The sequence below is a fragment of the Contarinia nasturtii genome, unplaced genomic scaffold (genome assembly GCF_009176525.2).
Source record: "Contarinia nasturtii isolate CC-2019 unplaced genomic scaffold, AAFC_CNas_1.1 Cnas_scaffold_864, whole genome shotgun sequence".
NCBI classification, from domain to species: domain Eukaryota; kingdom Metazoa; phylum Arthropoda; class Insecta; order Diptera; family Cecidomyiidae; genus Contarinia; species Contarinia nasturtii.
In genome coordinates, this window is record NW_022198211.1 from 3,566,282 (window position 1) to 3,584,321 (window position 18,040).

At 34.0% G+C, this 18,040-nt stretch overlaps 1 protein-coding gene across 3 annotated transcripts in view; it reads right to left on the reverse strand.

Annotated features, from left to right (window-relative positions):
- LOC116342667 (maternal protein pumilio-like) overlaps positions 1-18,040 on the reverse strand; it is a 182,428-nt gene that overhangs the window by 154,408 nt on the left and 9,980 nt on the right. For all 3 annotated transcript variants that reach the window (XM_031770363.1, XM_031770362.1, XM_031770361.1), the window contains exons 3-5: positions 16,410-16,604; positions 16,079-16,327; positions 2,104-2,294 (exon numbers count right to left, since the gene is read on the reverse strand). In XM_031770363.1, coding sequence (XP_031626223.1) covers positions 2,104-2,294; positions 16,079-16,327; positions 16,410-16,604 — 635 coding nt within the window. The remainder of the gene's footprint in view (positions 1-2,103; positions 2,295-16,078; positions 16,328-16,409; positions 16,605-18,040) is intronic.

The window sequence follows — 18,040 nt, forward strand, 5'->3', positions numbered from 1 at the left end:
TTAAGCAATTTTCATGTTTTTTATCCCCGAAAAAAAAAACTGGAGACCGACAACGACGGTATCAACAATGACAACGCTGCAACTAATAAAAAGCCAAATAAAAAAAATACCAGACGCTTTCCAGCGTTGGATTACAAATTGCATTGGATTATCTTGCACTTATCTGGCTTTTATGTGACGTTTCTTTCGGGTTTAGTATTTTTTTTCTTATTCGTTTTTAGTGTTGGCAGTGCGGATACATTGTGGTGTTGTTGTTGTTTTTTATAAATGCAATGCACAAATAAACCGGGCATTATTTTCAGAATAAAAACAAATCAGAGCCAAAAACGAAACCGTCATGAAAACGATATGCACCCAAATGTATACAGTGGATACACACATACACGGAAAAATGAATTTCATGCAATCAAAAACGGAAAATGAATATTCATGAGGGCATTTTTATGCTGCTGCTACTACTGATGTTGGCCCCTTTTTTCAGGCGTTCTGATTTTGATAGTTGGGAGAACGGGAGAAATCTAAGTAAAATTAGCACGAAAAACTTCTAAACGATATTTAAATAAAGTGAATCCGTTGCGCCTAGGTTTGATGGAGCAGAAACAGCCAATTGTATATTCCGGTCTGTTTTCATTTTCAAATTGCTCAGCATGAAAGCGTAGAGATAGGGAAAAAAATAACCGTCTCTTCTACAGCCCCATCGCTCCCATATCAATTTCGATATTGCTCTACATACACAAACATTCCATTGTGAGAGGGAGATAGAGAGCATGTGAAAGGGAAAAGATGTCGAAAATAGAGTCAAATACAGTAAAATCTCCATGTCATTTTGAAAATAGCCATTTGTGTGAGCACACAAACTTAATCTAGCCAGTCTACTATATTACCAAGTTTGCTTGGCTGTTGGCCAAATTTAAATGAAAAGTTCCATACACGAGACGAGTACGAATACTTGCTTGTATTTGCTTGTGTATTGCGTTATGATTGTATGTTTGTTTGACTCTTATGTGTGATGTTTGAATTTTGTTGCCCCATTTCATGTCTGCATGGGGTATGGTCGATACCCAAATATTCATGGATTCAATGTTATGGTGGAAAAAAATAGTTAACGAACGAAGAGAAAAGAGCTAAAATCATGCACTTTATATCTTTCGAATGCCATTATATTTTTCGATTTTATTTTAGTTTTTATGGTGTGTTTTTTTTCTCTTGGCAAAAGCGCGCGCATACAGCGCAGTAGTTTCATTTACGCGATTTCTTTTGTTGACTTGAAATTCTACACCGTATATTCCAAACCTAAACCCATTTTACTTTTTTTCTGCTCTTACTGTGGCAAAAAAAAACATTGTTTATTTTTGGCATTTTAAATTGGGAATATGCATCATTGTTACTACGGATTCTAGCTGTGCACATCACAATAAATGCTTTCAATGGTTCGTGAAACATCTGATAAGAAGATTTCCCTATTTTCATTTTGCAGTATGATTCGTTTCTTTTTTCCCTATCCATGGCACTGTGTGCATTTATTGTCAACAAAATGTGGCACATTTTATGAAATATTGCGTCCGTTCAAATGAACAACTAAAATTGCATGTGAACACAGACTCAAATATGTCACAGTAAATGGGAGCGCAAATGAGCGCGCAGACATACAAAACACACAAACAAATGTACAATCGTAGCGGTCATGTTGTCTATCTCACTTGGTCGCTTGGTACGGAAGATTTGATTTAACAAAAACAAACAAAATTGAAGAGTGCAAATATAGAAATGAGACTGAGAATTATTTAATTATGCTCATGTTCCATGATGCGGATATCCGGCTTTTTCTATTGTTTGTAGTTTACATCTCCCTTTTTTTCGAGAAATTTCAGTCTCGAAGTGACCATTTGTAACCATTTCATAGGTTACATGTTAATTTTTTATTTTGTTTCTTATTGATTTTATCACCATTGTTGTCACCAATGGAAAAACGAGAGCAAATGTGACGGATTGAAGATATAAACCTAAATTGGCAACGTTAAGTTGATAATTTTTTTGGAAAGATAATTTTTTTTGGATTGCAGTAAGTTTGGATTTTTTCGGATTGAATTTTATTTTGCCTACCTTAAAATGCCAGCACTTGGATTTGAGTCATGTGGATAACGCCGTGGTGGTGCTAAAATCGCTTCGCCTTGTGTTGACCAAGTTGAATCACGCCAAACTTGTTCTGGGCCACCGTGTAACTGTAAAGGTGTCAACTTCATGTCGGATACTCCACCTTTTTCCCAGAGTTTCTTTGCTGCTGATGTATTAATCTGAAAAGGGCGAAAGAAAAAAATGATCAAATTAACAGTGTTGAAAGAACTTTAAATTTATTTCATTTTTTTTTATTGACAGAAAAAGCAATTGTTAGTTCACAACTCGTTTTACGAAAATAGCAATTTGGCATTCGAATCAATCATCATTTGTGTAAAAATGGAAGTAATAATTTGTGCTTGAACCAACCATTTATACAATGAATATATGGTTGGTGTACATCGCGTTTAGATACAGCTAATGAGAAAGTATGTGCACTGCAATTTTTCGGATGCATTTTATGAACTTTGGCATCAATCTTTTTTTTTTCCTTTTTTTTCCATCTCTTGTTCACTTATTCGGTTCCCTCATGCATTCAAACACAAATGATTCGTTTGGTTTATACTAGCAGCATTTGACAATCAATATCAATTTAATTCAATTAAGTAAATTGTGGCAAATGACGTTGTGGTTTGCAGTAAGAGAAAGAGAGAGAGTGACAGACGCTGAAACAATTGCCATGAGTGCAGTTGAGTGTGCTTGCTGTTGAGTGTGTATAATTCAAAAATGATGATCTGAAAAGTCTCAACACACATATACACATATTATGGATTTATGACTATCTCTTGGATTTTACACTAAAACTATCCCCAATCACTTGATCATTTGTCATAATCATCATCATCATGGGCTGTGTTTGTGGTTTCCAAAGTTGTCCCAATCATGATTTTACTGCAATATGTTTAAACATTTCTCTCATCGGAAAAATATATAAATCTATTGATATATGTTTTGAAACAAATTGAAATTCGTTTTTATACAAAAAGGGTTAGAGAAAAAAATAACAAATATAACTTCTAAACATTTAGGTAATTTCCTACGGAATTACTCGTGTGAGTGAGTGGAAAAAAAATTGTCATGCTACCCTCAAATGTTTAAATGTGTTTCATGTTTTTTTTATTCATTTTATTTATTGTACTTCACCACAACAAGTGGAGATAGGGAAAGAATAATCGTGCCTGAGCTCCATAACAAACTCACGTTTGTTCACTTTTGAAATACGAAAACCAAAAAATAAAACAAATTCAACGTCGTTTCTGTTGTTTGATATAAAGAAAAGAGAAAAATGAGGCTGAAATTCGACTGCCAAAATTTTTCATTTGAGTAAATCGATTCAATGTGAAAAGAAAAAAAAATCGAGAAAATATTCGACTTTCATGCAAAAGGTCAAAGATCTTATTGTGTTTGTCACAAAATAAGTGAAATAGAAAAGTAGCCAAAAGAGTGGGGCGGGTAGATTGGAACTCGAATTAAACAGTTAAATTTTTATGGGGATCAGTCATTCGAATTACAGCATTTTCATGATGCACGCACAGAAAATACTTTCGTTAAAATTGGCTGAAATGTGCTCGTAAAAATATAATTATTGTGTGCGGGATGAAAGTTTCTGCCTACGCAATCATTATTTAAACGTATTTATTTATTCATCATCTCGACCAGCAGCAAACATTGTCGACATCACCAAATCACCGGTAACATTACCTGTAGAAGAATTTATGACAAAACTATGGTCATTTTAATCGAGCGACAAAAGTGAAACAGCTAGGATTAAGTCGATTTTAATAGTCGTCTCGACCTCTTGACCTGCCTCTTTTTTTGTAATGCGATAGTGTTTGTCGGGCCAAATTTCATTTTACTATAGATGTCGAACATGTCATATAACTTCAGTAGAAACACGTCGTGTCCGATATGATACGAACACATTCTTAGACTGGACAATGAAAAAAGTATCTGACATCGAATACACACAATGGCATTTACTATTTTTGTTCAATATTTATGATAATCGCTTTCCGCTTTTTTCTACTTAATATTGCAAATCAGATTAAAGTTTATTGACATCGACTGAATAAAGAACTTGAGGCTTACTGCGCAATTCTCCGTTTTTCACAAGATTTTCCTTTCCAAAAAATCGCCTGGTATTGACTCCAGTATTGACTACTTTATTTGAGCTATTCACTCGAATCAATCAAATGCAGAGTAATTTGAATTACTCATTTTACGTTATTTTCTTTTTTTGACGCCAATGAGATGGATAACTTCCCAATAAAAACGACGAGAAAGTATTAATTTGAGTTCGCTGGGGGGACTTCATTGACGTTTATCGTTCATTTTGTTAAAAACGAACAATAAACTTCTTTTTTCTATCAAATTACATGTATTGATTTGATTATTCGATTAGAACAATTATTTTTCTGTCATATCCAAACACATAGATAGATATTTTGAGTACATTCTGAATCAATATCCGTGAACTAGAAAACCGTTGTACTTTTTCGTTTCAAAGCAGTAAACACACGCAACATTGATATGGTTACGTACCATATTCAAATTGAAATGAGAGCTAATGTGAAAAAGGGCGCACGCGAAGCGAAGTGTGTGAAATTAAAATGGATAGATGACATGCGAGTGTACGACGTAGGCATCTCTTTTACAAAGAATTATTGAAATTCCTATAATTGAAGGAAGAGAGGCTAACTTTCAAGGTAGTAGCAACAGCGTCATTTACATTGCCTACGTAGCATCGTATTGTGTATTGCATTTAGTACATTTTGCCAACCACCAACGGTTTTGAATAAACGTTTCCCTGCTTGTTCCGTGTCAATTTCACATGTATACTCCACTCAATTATAGACCCAGATAATAGGTCGACGCTAAATGATACCTTTGAGACCACTTCGACACTACCATGCATCCACACCAATGAATGAACGCATATCTACCATTAAATGAGCACATCGACCAAACAATTGATGATAAAATACTGCAATTATAGTGCATATTACTGGCGTCATTGCCGCGGTTTTTTTTTGTATTATTGTTTAAAACTGATAATACGATTCCATCTCCACTTTATTACATAGATGAACTCTTCACAATTTGCTCAATGGATTTCAGGAATTTTTCGATCAATGAAATAAACGATTTTAACTCAATAGAGTGGCTCTAGTTGCTGAGCTGCCACCTAATGTGTGTATGCGAGTGTGTACTTTACGCTCAAAAACTGTCGATCAAATGCATTTCGTAATGTTTCTTTTTTCTTTTTTCAAAATGAGAAAATACATTTGAAATGGAACGTTAAAATGAAGAGCATCTGGTTTAGAGTGCAGATAAATTGTGCTTTGTCGGGCTAATTGTGAGCAAAGCGTGAACAGTTTAAAAAATGGATTTAACCTTGGCGATTTTGCAAATGGATGCAAATGAAAATAAAGAATTCATATAGTTTTTTTTTTTTTTTTTTTTTTTCAAATGAACGATGAATGAAAGAAGGCGCCGTTGAAAAGCTTGTGTTAATGCTCTTATGACGAATGCGTGAAACTTTTGCTTCGAAGACTTTTCCAATTGAATTTTATTAGTATTTGTGAATTTCTTATGAATAACCACGAAAAGTGTTGCTCGAAAGCTCATAAATAAAAAATATAGGTTCGTAGACCGAAAGCCCAATAAGGTTTATTTCGTTTAACATTTTCTTGGGTACGGAGAGAGAAAGAGTGTGTTTGTGTCTTTTTTTCCTGTTTGTCTGAGACCAAAAACATGCTATAGCATTAAATTACACGTCGTCATTTGCTGCTCCCATGTGCAAACATACTCCATGTGAAATTGGTTCAGTGAACAACGCTCTCGAACCAAAACGAAAACACATATATACATATGTCGTCGCTAAACAAGCATTCAAACCTACGAGAAAATGAATTTTTAGCAAGCACTTTGCTATGTTCAAATTCATTTGTTTTGGCTTGTTATTGCTGTTTACTTATTGTTTTTTTTTTGTCGTTGTTGTTCTTGTTCGGATTGTATTTGGCCCGCTTTTTCCTCAGCATTAATGCATTACCATTTGCAAATTTATTACGTGCACAAAAATTGGAAGTGTGAGCGCTGTGAGATATTGTGTGTCGTTGGCAAAAAATTTCCGGACTAAATAATTTCACGATGACAGTTTCACCGATTAACGACTCACTTACACAAACATATAGAGTATTTCCTGTCGCGTTTTTGCCACCTCTAAACACACAACAATTTCATTCTGATCGTTTCACACACATACATCGAAAAAAGCGTAATTGAACGAAAGTGATTTACTTTCGATTGTGTTTTATTGTCGCTCTACCTACATTTTTCGGTACAATGCCGAACGTATGAACGTGATAACAAAGAAAGAGCTATTACACAAATGTGATTGAAACGAAAAGTTGTCGAAAGATGACCCTTGAGTTTTCTGTTTGAGACGTTTAACCAAAAAAAAGAGAATATGATTTATAAAAGCTTCTTTCTTGTAAAAAATATATAGAATAGAGTATGCCAAAATATCTGTCATATGCGCGTCTATGTGTGTGGCAATATCGAGACTTGTCATCAAGTGAAAACGATCAAAGTGTTTATATTATAGTATGGTCTACGGATAATATTGAATGAACAATTTCATCGAGAGGAGAGAGCACATAAGCCCTTTGTAATGAAATTGAAACGAAACAATATTAAAAAAGAACAGGCGTCGAGTTGCAAATAACAGCCACGCTGGACACACGCAATCGCATTTGTCCAGACACTAACTCTGTGATTTGTTACGACTCGTGTAGAAAATGTCGAGTTTGTTCTGTGTGTGCGAAAAATGTCTTTGGTGCGGCATCGATTTCACAATATGAAATTCATATGGACCCTGTATTCAGTAGCATATGATTTTCTTGCAAAAGACAGAAGTATCTATGACTCATAGTGTTGTACACTTGTACACTTTCGGTTGAGTTTTCGTTTGCTTCTCAAATTATTACGGGCATTGCGTGTGATTTCTTATTGCTTGGAAAAATTGCTTGGCTCCGGAGAAAAATGCGCCATAAAACGCACATAAATACACATACATTATTTGGACTAGTTCGCTTTTTTTTTACTGTACAACCAAATTGAACACGATAAAACTTGGCAGAAAAAAATCGTTCTGTTTCATATTGAATGAACAAAAGAATGCGCCGATAAAGGCGTCGAGTTAGTTGAAATTGCACAGAACGAACCAACCGGACGAAAAATGAAATAATAACGAAACAACGAAAAAAATTGCCACAAAGTTGGAACATTTCGTATTTCTATAGGTGTATATGTGTTATTATGCGCGTGGTTAAAATGATATAGCTGAAAAAATACACACACACGCGGTACGGTATGAGATAACCAACATCATTTTTAGTGTGTAGCGTGTATTCGATTATATTGTGCCCTGACATAAGAAGCTGCACTCACTAAATCAATAAATACATGCTTGCAAACAATAATAATGGACAGGAAACGGAGAAGTAGAAAATGCAAAAAATATATACATATCTATAAAGACGTGAGTTTATGACTGTGCGCACTTGCAAACCACTTTAGTTTGATAGTTAGCAAACACGCATATGCATAAAGCGAATAAAGACACCGTCATCGTGTCCAATCGTGTCGAGAGAATATTTGGTGTTGCGCGAACAAATGAAAAAAAAAAACGAAAAAAAAATTATGGTAAAAACAAGATTCTCTAGGCGAATGTGCATTGCAAGGATGGCATTGCTAAAGAATGAGCCACACCAATACTATACATAGTATATTCACAATAATTTCATTTGTACTCCACCACATTCCATTGCACTGCAAGTTGCCGTCATGGTTGCGGGACAAAACTACCAGCAGATGTAAATGTAAATATCACCATGGGGCGCGCTCTTTTCAAGAGGACAAAATCTTCAGTCGTGCAATAAAAGTTGATATTGGCTCGCGCGCGCACGCAAATACGCGAAATAATGAGCAGAATAACGAATGAGTGAGAATGGTGTATGGGTGCGCGAGCGCAAAAATTACAATCGCTTACGATAATTTCAGTCGAGTCCATTTAACTACTGATGACTCTATTGGATCAACACACAACAAATACAATATAAAACGTCTGCTGAACGGCACACACAAAAACCCGGTGGAAGTGCATATAGATTGAATTAAATGAAAATGTTTGTCACTTGTTCTCTTTTTTATGGGGTTTTTGTCTCACGCTGATATATTTTTATTTTTGCATTGTGCTGCTGCTGCTGCATACACGATATAATATAAATTATCTCAAACTGTGGCATGTATCGCAAAAATCTGTGTACAGAAATCCGGCTACGCGGACACGATACGTATTCAAATAAACAGAATAAATGGACAGATGAGAACCATTTCGGCTATTTATCCATTTGGATTCAATCCAAACTTTCAAATTCACTTGGATTAAGTGCCTTAATTTTATTACCGAGCTTCAGTGCGCGCACTCGTGTCTGACCAAAATCTATCGGACGAAAGTATTACAAACCGACTGACAAACATATATCACTGATAATATATTTATACGGAGGATTTGCACGTACATTTTAATGTGTGAACACTTTCGGATTGATACTATCAATAGAATCTACTATTTGATAAACCATCTGAGAATCGGTTTCAATTCTTTGTTACAATTTTAATTAAATTCACATACAAACATAAATTCACAATTCTATGCTCTAATGCTGAATGTTGACGTTCAAAAGTTTGTTTTGTTAGTCAAGGTACATCCACAATATTCAATTTTGATATTTATAAAAAAAATATTGCCACGATGAAAAACAGAGAGGAAACAAATATTGTATACGGGCGACCGACCCTTACTCTACTATTGTCAATACTGTTATGAAGTGACCAATTGACTTGCCTCCAAGGAATCCGAAGAATTCCAACAAATCGAACGCATGTATGTTTGTATTTGTGTATATGTGAACAAATGTTGATCAAAAATGCTGATCAAAAATCTAATGACGAAAAGAGAGGAAAAGTAATAGCAAAAAATCAAAGCCGGTCGAATCGTTGTTTATTTGTTTTAACCGATTTACAATTAATCGCTTCTTCCCTTTCTACAGCATTACGGACGTGTCGCAATGGATTTGATGCTGATTGCGCGTGTTTTGGGAAAAATCGAATGATAGAAAAAAAATTCGCTTGCAAATACAGTCATAATATAATTAAAATGACGCCGTAACCCAAGCATCAAATGTTTGGTTGAGACAGCAAAAAAAACGAAGCGGTATTGATATTTCTTTTTGTTATTTATGTAATTTGTTTATCGTTTGCGACGACAAAATATCAGCTTTCGAATTCCCAAATTGATATCGCATCGGTAAATTCATGTGAAGTGTTCGTTTGGTTGAATTGGCACAATTTCTTTTGCGGAGAATTTATATTTTTTTGTTCTCTATCAGCACGAAAAATTCGATTGTAATCATCAATTCATGTGAAGCTATAACTTAAAAAAGAATCGTTTTCATACATTTTCCCCTTATAATCGTATTTCTCTTGATGTCTCTTATCAATTAATTTTCTCGAAACAATGTCATTAAACGGTTATTGACCGACAATTTTTTATTTTTTTCAAATAAAACCAACCAACGATAATAAAAGACGGCTTTTTTAACTGCAGCACCTATCGCTTTATGCTTAAGCATGCTTTTAAGATATTCTCCCTTTGTAAGGAACATGTTTGAAGAATTGAGACACCAATAAAGTAAAATCAACAGGAAATTTGCAATAAATCGATCATTGTACTCTCACAAAAACAAAATGCAAGAAATTCTCCATAGAAAGAGGTGGAAATATCTACGTTTTATTCGATTTGCTAACGAAATTTATCATTCGTGGAGAAAAATCCATTTCGAAATTCGAGTCTTCTTTATGAGATTTTCCGAGAAAAATGAACTGATGAAAAAAAATATATCTAACACGAAACAGATTGCATTGAAAATTACAATTCAAGTTCAAGAAAATGAAATTTATTCATATGATCGGACGAGAGTGCATTGCATTCACACAGTAACCGTGAAATTTTTTCTCAAAGTTGAAAATTCAACGAAGCGAAACGACGATGCATACTATTCCAGATTGAATATATATATATATATATAAATTTTTTCGTGTTGTTCGTGCAGGCAAAAGCGCATTATTTTAAATACGATTGAGTAAGAAAAATAAAACGAACCTAAGACAAGTTTGAAAAGCAAGAGTAAAACTAAAGAGCCGCCACTTCAAAATACCAAAACCCAGAAGAGCGATGAGCATAATACTAATTCGTATATACACACAAACGCGTTTACACATACGTGCATATATGCATCACGGTCGTGCTCAAGTAATATTTTCATTTCAATTTTTTTTACTTATCGTCTGTGTGCAGCAAACGAAAACAGCAATAATAACAAAAATGTCGACGATGATGGCGACAGCAACAGCAGCAACAGCAACACGTCTAATGTAACCATAGCGTAAATGTGATCGTCACCGTAAAGTTGTTGGGCTAGATCGCGGTTTCTTCACGCTCATTTTTCTTTTCTTTTATTTTTCGTTTTTTCTTTCGTTATTTTCTCTTTCTTTTTCTATAGTATTTTTTATTCACGTTCCTTCCAACTGAGTTTTCTACATTCCGTACTGGCACTATCGCATGCTATTTCACAAACACGAATTTAGAAGAAAAAAAATCTATTCTAGCTGCATTCGCTTCCATTTTGAATCTATACAAATTCTGTGTCTAATAATACAGAATTGGACTCCCAGTACCACTAAATGCACAGTAGCAAATTGAATGAACAAGATGAAAATGCGCATATGACTGATATAAAAAAAATGAAAGTGAAAGAAAGAAAGAAAAATGCTCAACGAATCGTCGATGAAAAGAAGAAATGCGCATACAACCAATGGATTTGAATTGAACATGATGCATCAACAGAAACAATGAACCACATGGGAAACGCTTTCGTGAAGATTTGCAGATTTTTGCTGAAAATAAAATATGTCTTTTTCTTTTCAGCATTTGAACGGAATTCGCAGAGACACCTTCTTTGACACTTTAGAGAAATAGAATTTTGTCACAGGTGAATCTGCATTTGTCGTGCAGCTTGCTTCTTAATCGCTTTCGTTGAACAAAGTCAAGAATATTTTATGCTGGTTTTTTTTGTCGTATTCTTTGCAGGAAAAAAAACTGTAGCAACATGTTCTATGAAAAATGAATTAAAGTGTTCTAAGAACGTTTTACGCTTAATCCGCAGATTTTTTCTTCTACTGTTCAACACTTTTTCACTCAAAGTCAATGCGCAAATCGTTCGAAGCATATTTTGAGATGAGAAATTACATGCATATTTCTCCCACTATTGCAATTTCATCAGAAATTGGATATGAAATCTTAATCGAATTATGCAACACTGCGAAAGACTCAAAACGAAGAGTGGCAACGACACTTGCTGTTTAAATTCTTAACATGATTTTCTAGCTACTGCATTTGAAATGTTTCAGGGAGTTTTCTGCACAATTTTAATTAAAACTGTGAAAAGAAAGAACTTACGAAGCTGACTCTATTCTTTTGAATAAGTTAAATATTTTCCGACGTCAATCAACATATATGTGCTAACATCTGTACATTTTTCATGTATATAAGGAATTAGAAAATTTGGTATTTTATTTAAATTGAATTGGCAAAATTGAAACTCGAACACAAATCCGAATTCAATGAAAGTCAATTTTGAGCGTTTCACTCCCTCTCTTTGCTTTTTTGACGCCATATTCTTTTGCTACACATTCGTATAAGCAATGATGAAATGTTTTTTTTTGGTTGGAGTTCATCAAAACAAAATTATTGCTCCGTTGACACTTGGACGTGAGAAACGACTGTAAAATGTTGTATTCGAGTCGTTTCATGTGTGTGTGTGTGTGTTTTTTTTTTTTAATTCGATCCCTGTCTAAATGGCGGAAATTGTTTTTGTGTGGATGTGTGTTTGAAGTTCCAAGGTCAAAAAAAAACAAAATTCATTAAATTAATATATTGGTTTCATTGAAATGAATACTGTTATTCACATAACCACCCAGAATATAATGATGGATTTTGAATTTTAAAACAAAAGGTTTAATAATTTTCCATTGCTATGTAACTTGCTTACAAATCCACATTGTTTTTACCATTTAAGAGTCTATACTACATATAGATTTTTATTTTGTTTTCGATATGGTATGCTTATGCTTAAGCAAACCTTCGATTTACCTAGACACAAGCCATGTGCCATGAAAACGCGTTTTTAATTATCTAGTCCATATTATTGTCTCCAATCAAACGCAGCACAAATTCACTTGTTCTTTATGGATTCTTTCATTGGAAATTTTCCATAGAATTAACTTGTTCAACAGAGTTTCTTTTTTGTATATTTTGTTTTCCATTTGGAACAAAGAAAAGCAATTTCAGTTGAATAAACAATTTTCAATGGGATAGCAAATAGTACTGCTAATAATGTTGCATAAAACTTTTCTCACTCAATTTAAAACTCTTTTTTCTCTCTCTCGCACTCATACACACTCTTAAAAAATTCCAAATTTAATGTTGAAAAATACGGCAATGTTACCAACGCAAATGGAATGAAGACGCATTTCAAGGATAAAAGCGATGCGTGTATATCGCGTTTAAGAAACATGTGCCCAGTGCTTAATACTGAATACGATATATTATCAGTTCAATTATTATTTTCATTGAAATACACGACCATCTACATTGCATACAGAAATAAGACACACGTTTCAAGTGAATTCAATAAATAATAAAATGAATTTAATATGATTTGGCTTGTCATGCACAAACAGTGAAGAATATATGTGCAAGACATTTATATTAAGTATACTGATATAAAAAAAAAATCAATATGAATGTTGAATGGAGAATGCCATTCAAAATCAATTGAACCCAATATCGTATTCCTTTGGTGCCAATGATCCATTTGTGGGCATTTGTTCATTTCACGTATAAATGCACAAAATTTGGCCATTACTTACTCGTTTTATTCTCTTTTTCGCAATATCGATGTAAATTGCATTCAAATGGAAATGATGTTGGGGTAATCTTCTCATCAACTTAGTTTTTCTTTGTCTCTGTGAAAAACTCAGTGTGGAAGCTCATAGTTTCTACTCCATTTGAATACTCTCCTCTTTATGTTTTGTACTGCAATGTTTTCAAATTTGTGGAACAGAAGAAGCAAAAAATGCAATTGAATCCATACATAACAGACGAATAGTCATATCTTGGATAAGTAGTTGTTCTTCCTGTTCTTTTCTCTTTGTACATTTTGTCCTTTCCAATATAGACAGCGTATACATGTGTGTTTGTGCAAAACTTGAAAAAAAAAAAACTAAAATGACTGCCGTCACACTTGCACTGCATCCAGTTATGCATTATGTCTGGACGTCGTCGTCATTGTGAGCGTTCAGTTTTCTTGTCGATCGCTGCACTGCACTTTTTTGTGCTCCATGCAATGTGCACAATTTTACTGAGTATGCAACTTCTTGCCAATTTACTTGAACTACGCTATGCAAGTGTTACTACTTTAATGTACATTTGGCCGAAAAGCGGCTACAAAAAGTTGTACACAGGGGCTATTCCATTCTTTTTTGAAGATGAATTATTCAAAATCAACGTTTTTTTCTTCTTCTTTTATTGAGCGCCATCATGATGTCAAAGAAGTTTCAGTCAATTTTATTACAGTGAATTTTTTTCGCCCATTGACTAAATTGTTTATCTTGAAGTATTTTTGTACATATTCATTTTTATTTGAGAAGGGAATAATATTTTATAACTCAAACTTTATGCGAACACTCAATGAATAAAAGTATTTTGCGAAGTTATGCATTTGAAAATTTCCAATATACGAGTAGAGCGAACACACGTACAGAGTGAGACACTCACAACCGCAGGGGATTCTTTGTTTCAGAATTATGACTTTTCGTTATCGTCAAACATTTAAGATGATGTACTAAAAGCGAGAATTTCATTAGAAGCATATTTGTATACATATGAATACGGTACAGTACAGTATACATCAAGCGTTTTTGCTTCAAGTGATGAAAAGTAAATTCACGTAAATTGGAAAAATGCGGAAGAGAGAGAGAGAGAGAAAGATAGAGAAATACACATGTAATATGAAACAAGAAATAACTTAACCGCAATGTGCAACAAATATGCTTGTAAATGATTGTATGTGCTAGTGCAATGTTACTTTAAGTAAAAAGTAGTTAAAAAATTTGTTGTTGCCTGAAGCTTGATTTTGCATGAGGATATTTACCAAGGCATTCATAAATACATGGCTAATGTATGTGCGACAGTAATATTAATTTAATGACATGCGAGCCGGCATTTTCATACCGGTGTATATGCTAGCCGTTTTCATTTCAAGTGCTGCTTGATTCCAATTTGTATGGAGTTAGCGCTTGTTGTGCAGAAGCGAAATAAAATTTAATTTCTTAAAGAAACACAAACAGCAGCAGTGCTAAAGAAAACGGCTTTTTTTCCGTAGTCACACATAATGTTTAATTTTATAAAGATTCGTTAATTCGCTTTCAGCTTGGCATATTTTATCAAAGATTTTAAAATAAAACTCAATTTGTTTTAAGTATATTGCACCTTTATGACTTTGCCAATTTAATTTCAAGAATTCTATTCAAATAAATAACAATAATTGAAACAATGGTTCGGATGCATTTCGACAATGTGTCTTTATTTGCGGATAAAAAAGTTTTGTCGTTTTAAAAAAAAAAAAATTTAAAGTTGTCATATTTTCTCGTGGTGCTTATTAATAAAGCGAGCACGCAACCCGTTAAGGACTGAATTGGAACATAGTCAGATTGTTAACGAAGAAGAATGTATAGCGTTCTTAAAAATGTGATATGCGGTCTTGTGCTTCGAAATGTGATATTTTTACTTGAGAAGTGTTAAAGACCTGCTTCTCCAAAATGCATCACCATTCATTAATTTTGCAATATAATTTAAATAGTCGTAAAATTGTGCTATTCACTAAAAAAAATGGACATTTCTTTGTGTCGCTGTCACAAGCATAATGACAACAAAATCTACTAACATAATCAAAAAAGAATGACCATAAAAGAATTTTTGTTTCGATAACTCCCACATAGTATCGCTATGCTACGATGATGACGGCGTCAGAACTGGCTTTTCTTCTAACTTTTATACTTTTATTTCATCTTCGTTTACTTTTTCTTTTACTTTTTTAAGGCAGAATGGATTGGATGGTTTTGTAAAACCCATACGATGCCATTAAAATCCTGGTCAAACTCTTTGTGGCTTTTCCTAGAGATAGTTTATGAGGTTTTACGGCTGTAATTGAAATTCTTGCCATAAAGTTCTCTCGAAATGATTTTTTGCTACTTTCCAAAGTAAACAGGTTTTAATGCCTTCTACAATCACAAACTCGCAAAAGCATGTTCATCGACACTGTATATCTGTACTTATGTATTTCATTAGTAAAAAAATGTGAAAGTGAGTCAAGAAAAAAAAAAACAACAGAAAGGAAACATTCTACGCATTTGTTTGAGCGATACGCGCTAGGATTTTATGCGCTTTGATTGTGTTTACCTTTTTTTATCAACAATGGCAAGATCGAGAAAAAGGCACAGTGTCACGAATTGAATTTATTGCTTTGAGAACTACGATGACGAAAATTGAGAAAATGGAAAAAAAAAATTCGCGTAAAATCAACCGAAGTAGAATCATGTTGCTAAAAGTTCTTCAGGAAATTGCCATAAGTGCGTCGAATTTGATTTGAAGTTTCTTATTTGATTTTAAATAATTGGTTTGGAAATGGGTAAATTTACTTTTCAAACGGAAGTTGAAGTCATTCAATGAATTTTGATTAAATTTTGCATGTTGAATCAAATTTGCAGACAAACTTACCGTGCTTGTGTTTCTGCTTTGCAGGAATTGATTTTGTGGCGGTAACGCGTTCAAATGTTGAGATTGCATCATTTGACTTTGTTGTTGATCGGTTTTTGGCGACATATTTACACCATTCATATTAACACCGGGTTGCATGTGATCATACATGCCAACGCCACTTTGCATGGATGGTGGCATTCCACTATTGCTATTCAATGCGCCATGAGTCATATTTGGTCCGACACTCAAATGGTTCGGTAATTGATGCTGTGGACGAATTTAATGAAGAAATTTAATGTGAAAATGTTGAACAATACAAAAATCTGACGATAAAAAACAAAATGCCTACCGTTGGTTGTCGACTACGGTCCTGTTGGCTCTGCATTTGCTGATGCAACGATGGATTCAACATTTGTGGCAATGATGGTGGTTTAACAATTGTATTCGCCGGCACTTGATGTGATTGCTGCATCGACATGCCGCCTCCAATTGCCGATATTGTGTTTGAATTCATCGGGCCGTTATACTTCCATTTATCTTGATTCTGAAATATGATAAATAACATAATACATCAATTAATATTGACTCGCACCAACTTTAAGCGCCATTGTGTTAAGCATTTAAAAAATAAATACCATCTCAAATAAAACAGTAGCATTAACATTTGTCCTGATTCATGAAAATAAGTTTTTAAAATATTTATTTTAGAAATAATTGATGATTGAAATGATTCCATTTTGTATACATCAAATAAATGCGATAAGTAGCATAATCGATTTGGTCAGCTGTTTTATTGATCCCCTCTTCGATATGCCAGAGCTGGGTCGGCTATTTGCACCGACCAAAAGTTGAATAAACAAATCGGAGTGCTATTTTTAAGCGAAAAAAATCCAATAAACAAACATGCTCATATGCATATATGCTCAAGTACACGAAATGCGAAACTGATTGAAGCAACAATAACAACAACCATGCCGTCCGTATATGTGATTGTGGGTAATTCCACCCAGCCAATGTGTACATATGTGGTATATAGTACACGTCCAAAATGTTCATTTATTAGACCGTCGACAGAAATGGTTGAATATTCCCCCCGCTTCAATGTGCATTCATTAAAAGTTAAATGGAAGCATGGCTTTTCTAAATGATTTCGGTGGATCGAGTTCGAAAATTTAATTTCCACTTTAAATAAATGAAAAGTGGTTCGTTCGACTGTCAAAAAGAACCATCGAAATCGCATTAGTTAATTAAAAAATACACACATAGAATGAAAGCATAGAAGATATGTGGAACGAATTGCAATTTAATGAGTTTTTTTCCTTTGATAAATTCAATATTATGATTGTTCAATTTGTTCTAGTCTTGGTTGTTAGTCATTGTGCGAATAAAACAAACGCCCGAACACAATGAAAGTGTTTAATCATAGTTGCCAATGGTAACACATGTATTACATTTTGCCTCTAGTTTTAACATTTTATAGTTTTGTATTAATTTTCTATCCGTTGCTTTTGTAACTCTAAATCACTGTCATTCCGGGTGTGTTAAATGCATGTGTACACTGGAAAACCGTCATTCAACTAGTTCAGCTGACGATATTATTCATGTAATTGCGTGCGCCAAACACTTGCACTATGCGACGCAATGAACCAGAATATACAAAAATAGAGAAAGGACGTATTTTCGTGTTTGTATGTGTCATGAACCGAAAATCGACAACACAAGCCTAGCGAGAGATTTGCATGCAGCGGTGAATCGATTACAAGACATCATTTTTTTTAAATAACAAATTCTACAAAACTGATCTATTTCGATCGAATGAGCCTATCTTTATATCATGTGCACGTTCTCTCTTTCATTATTATTACTTTTTTGCATGCCAATTCAGGCGGATGACTTTTCAAAAGAATGGAGAAAAAAAAGAAGAACTAACACATTTACGAGCCGTGTATAAAATAGTTTTGGTTTTCCGCTATAAACATA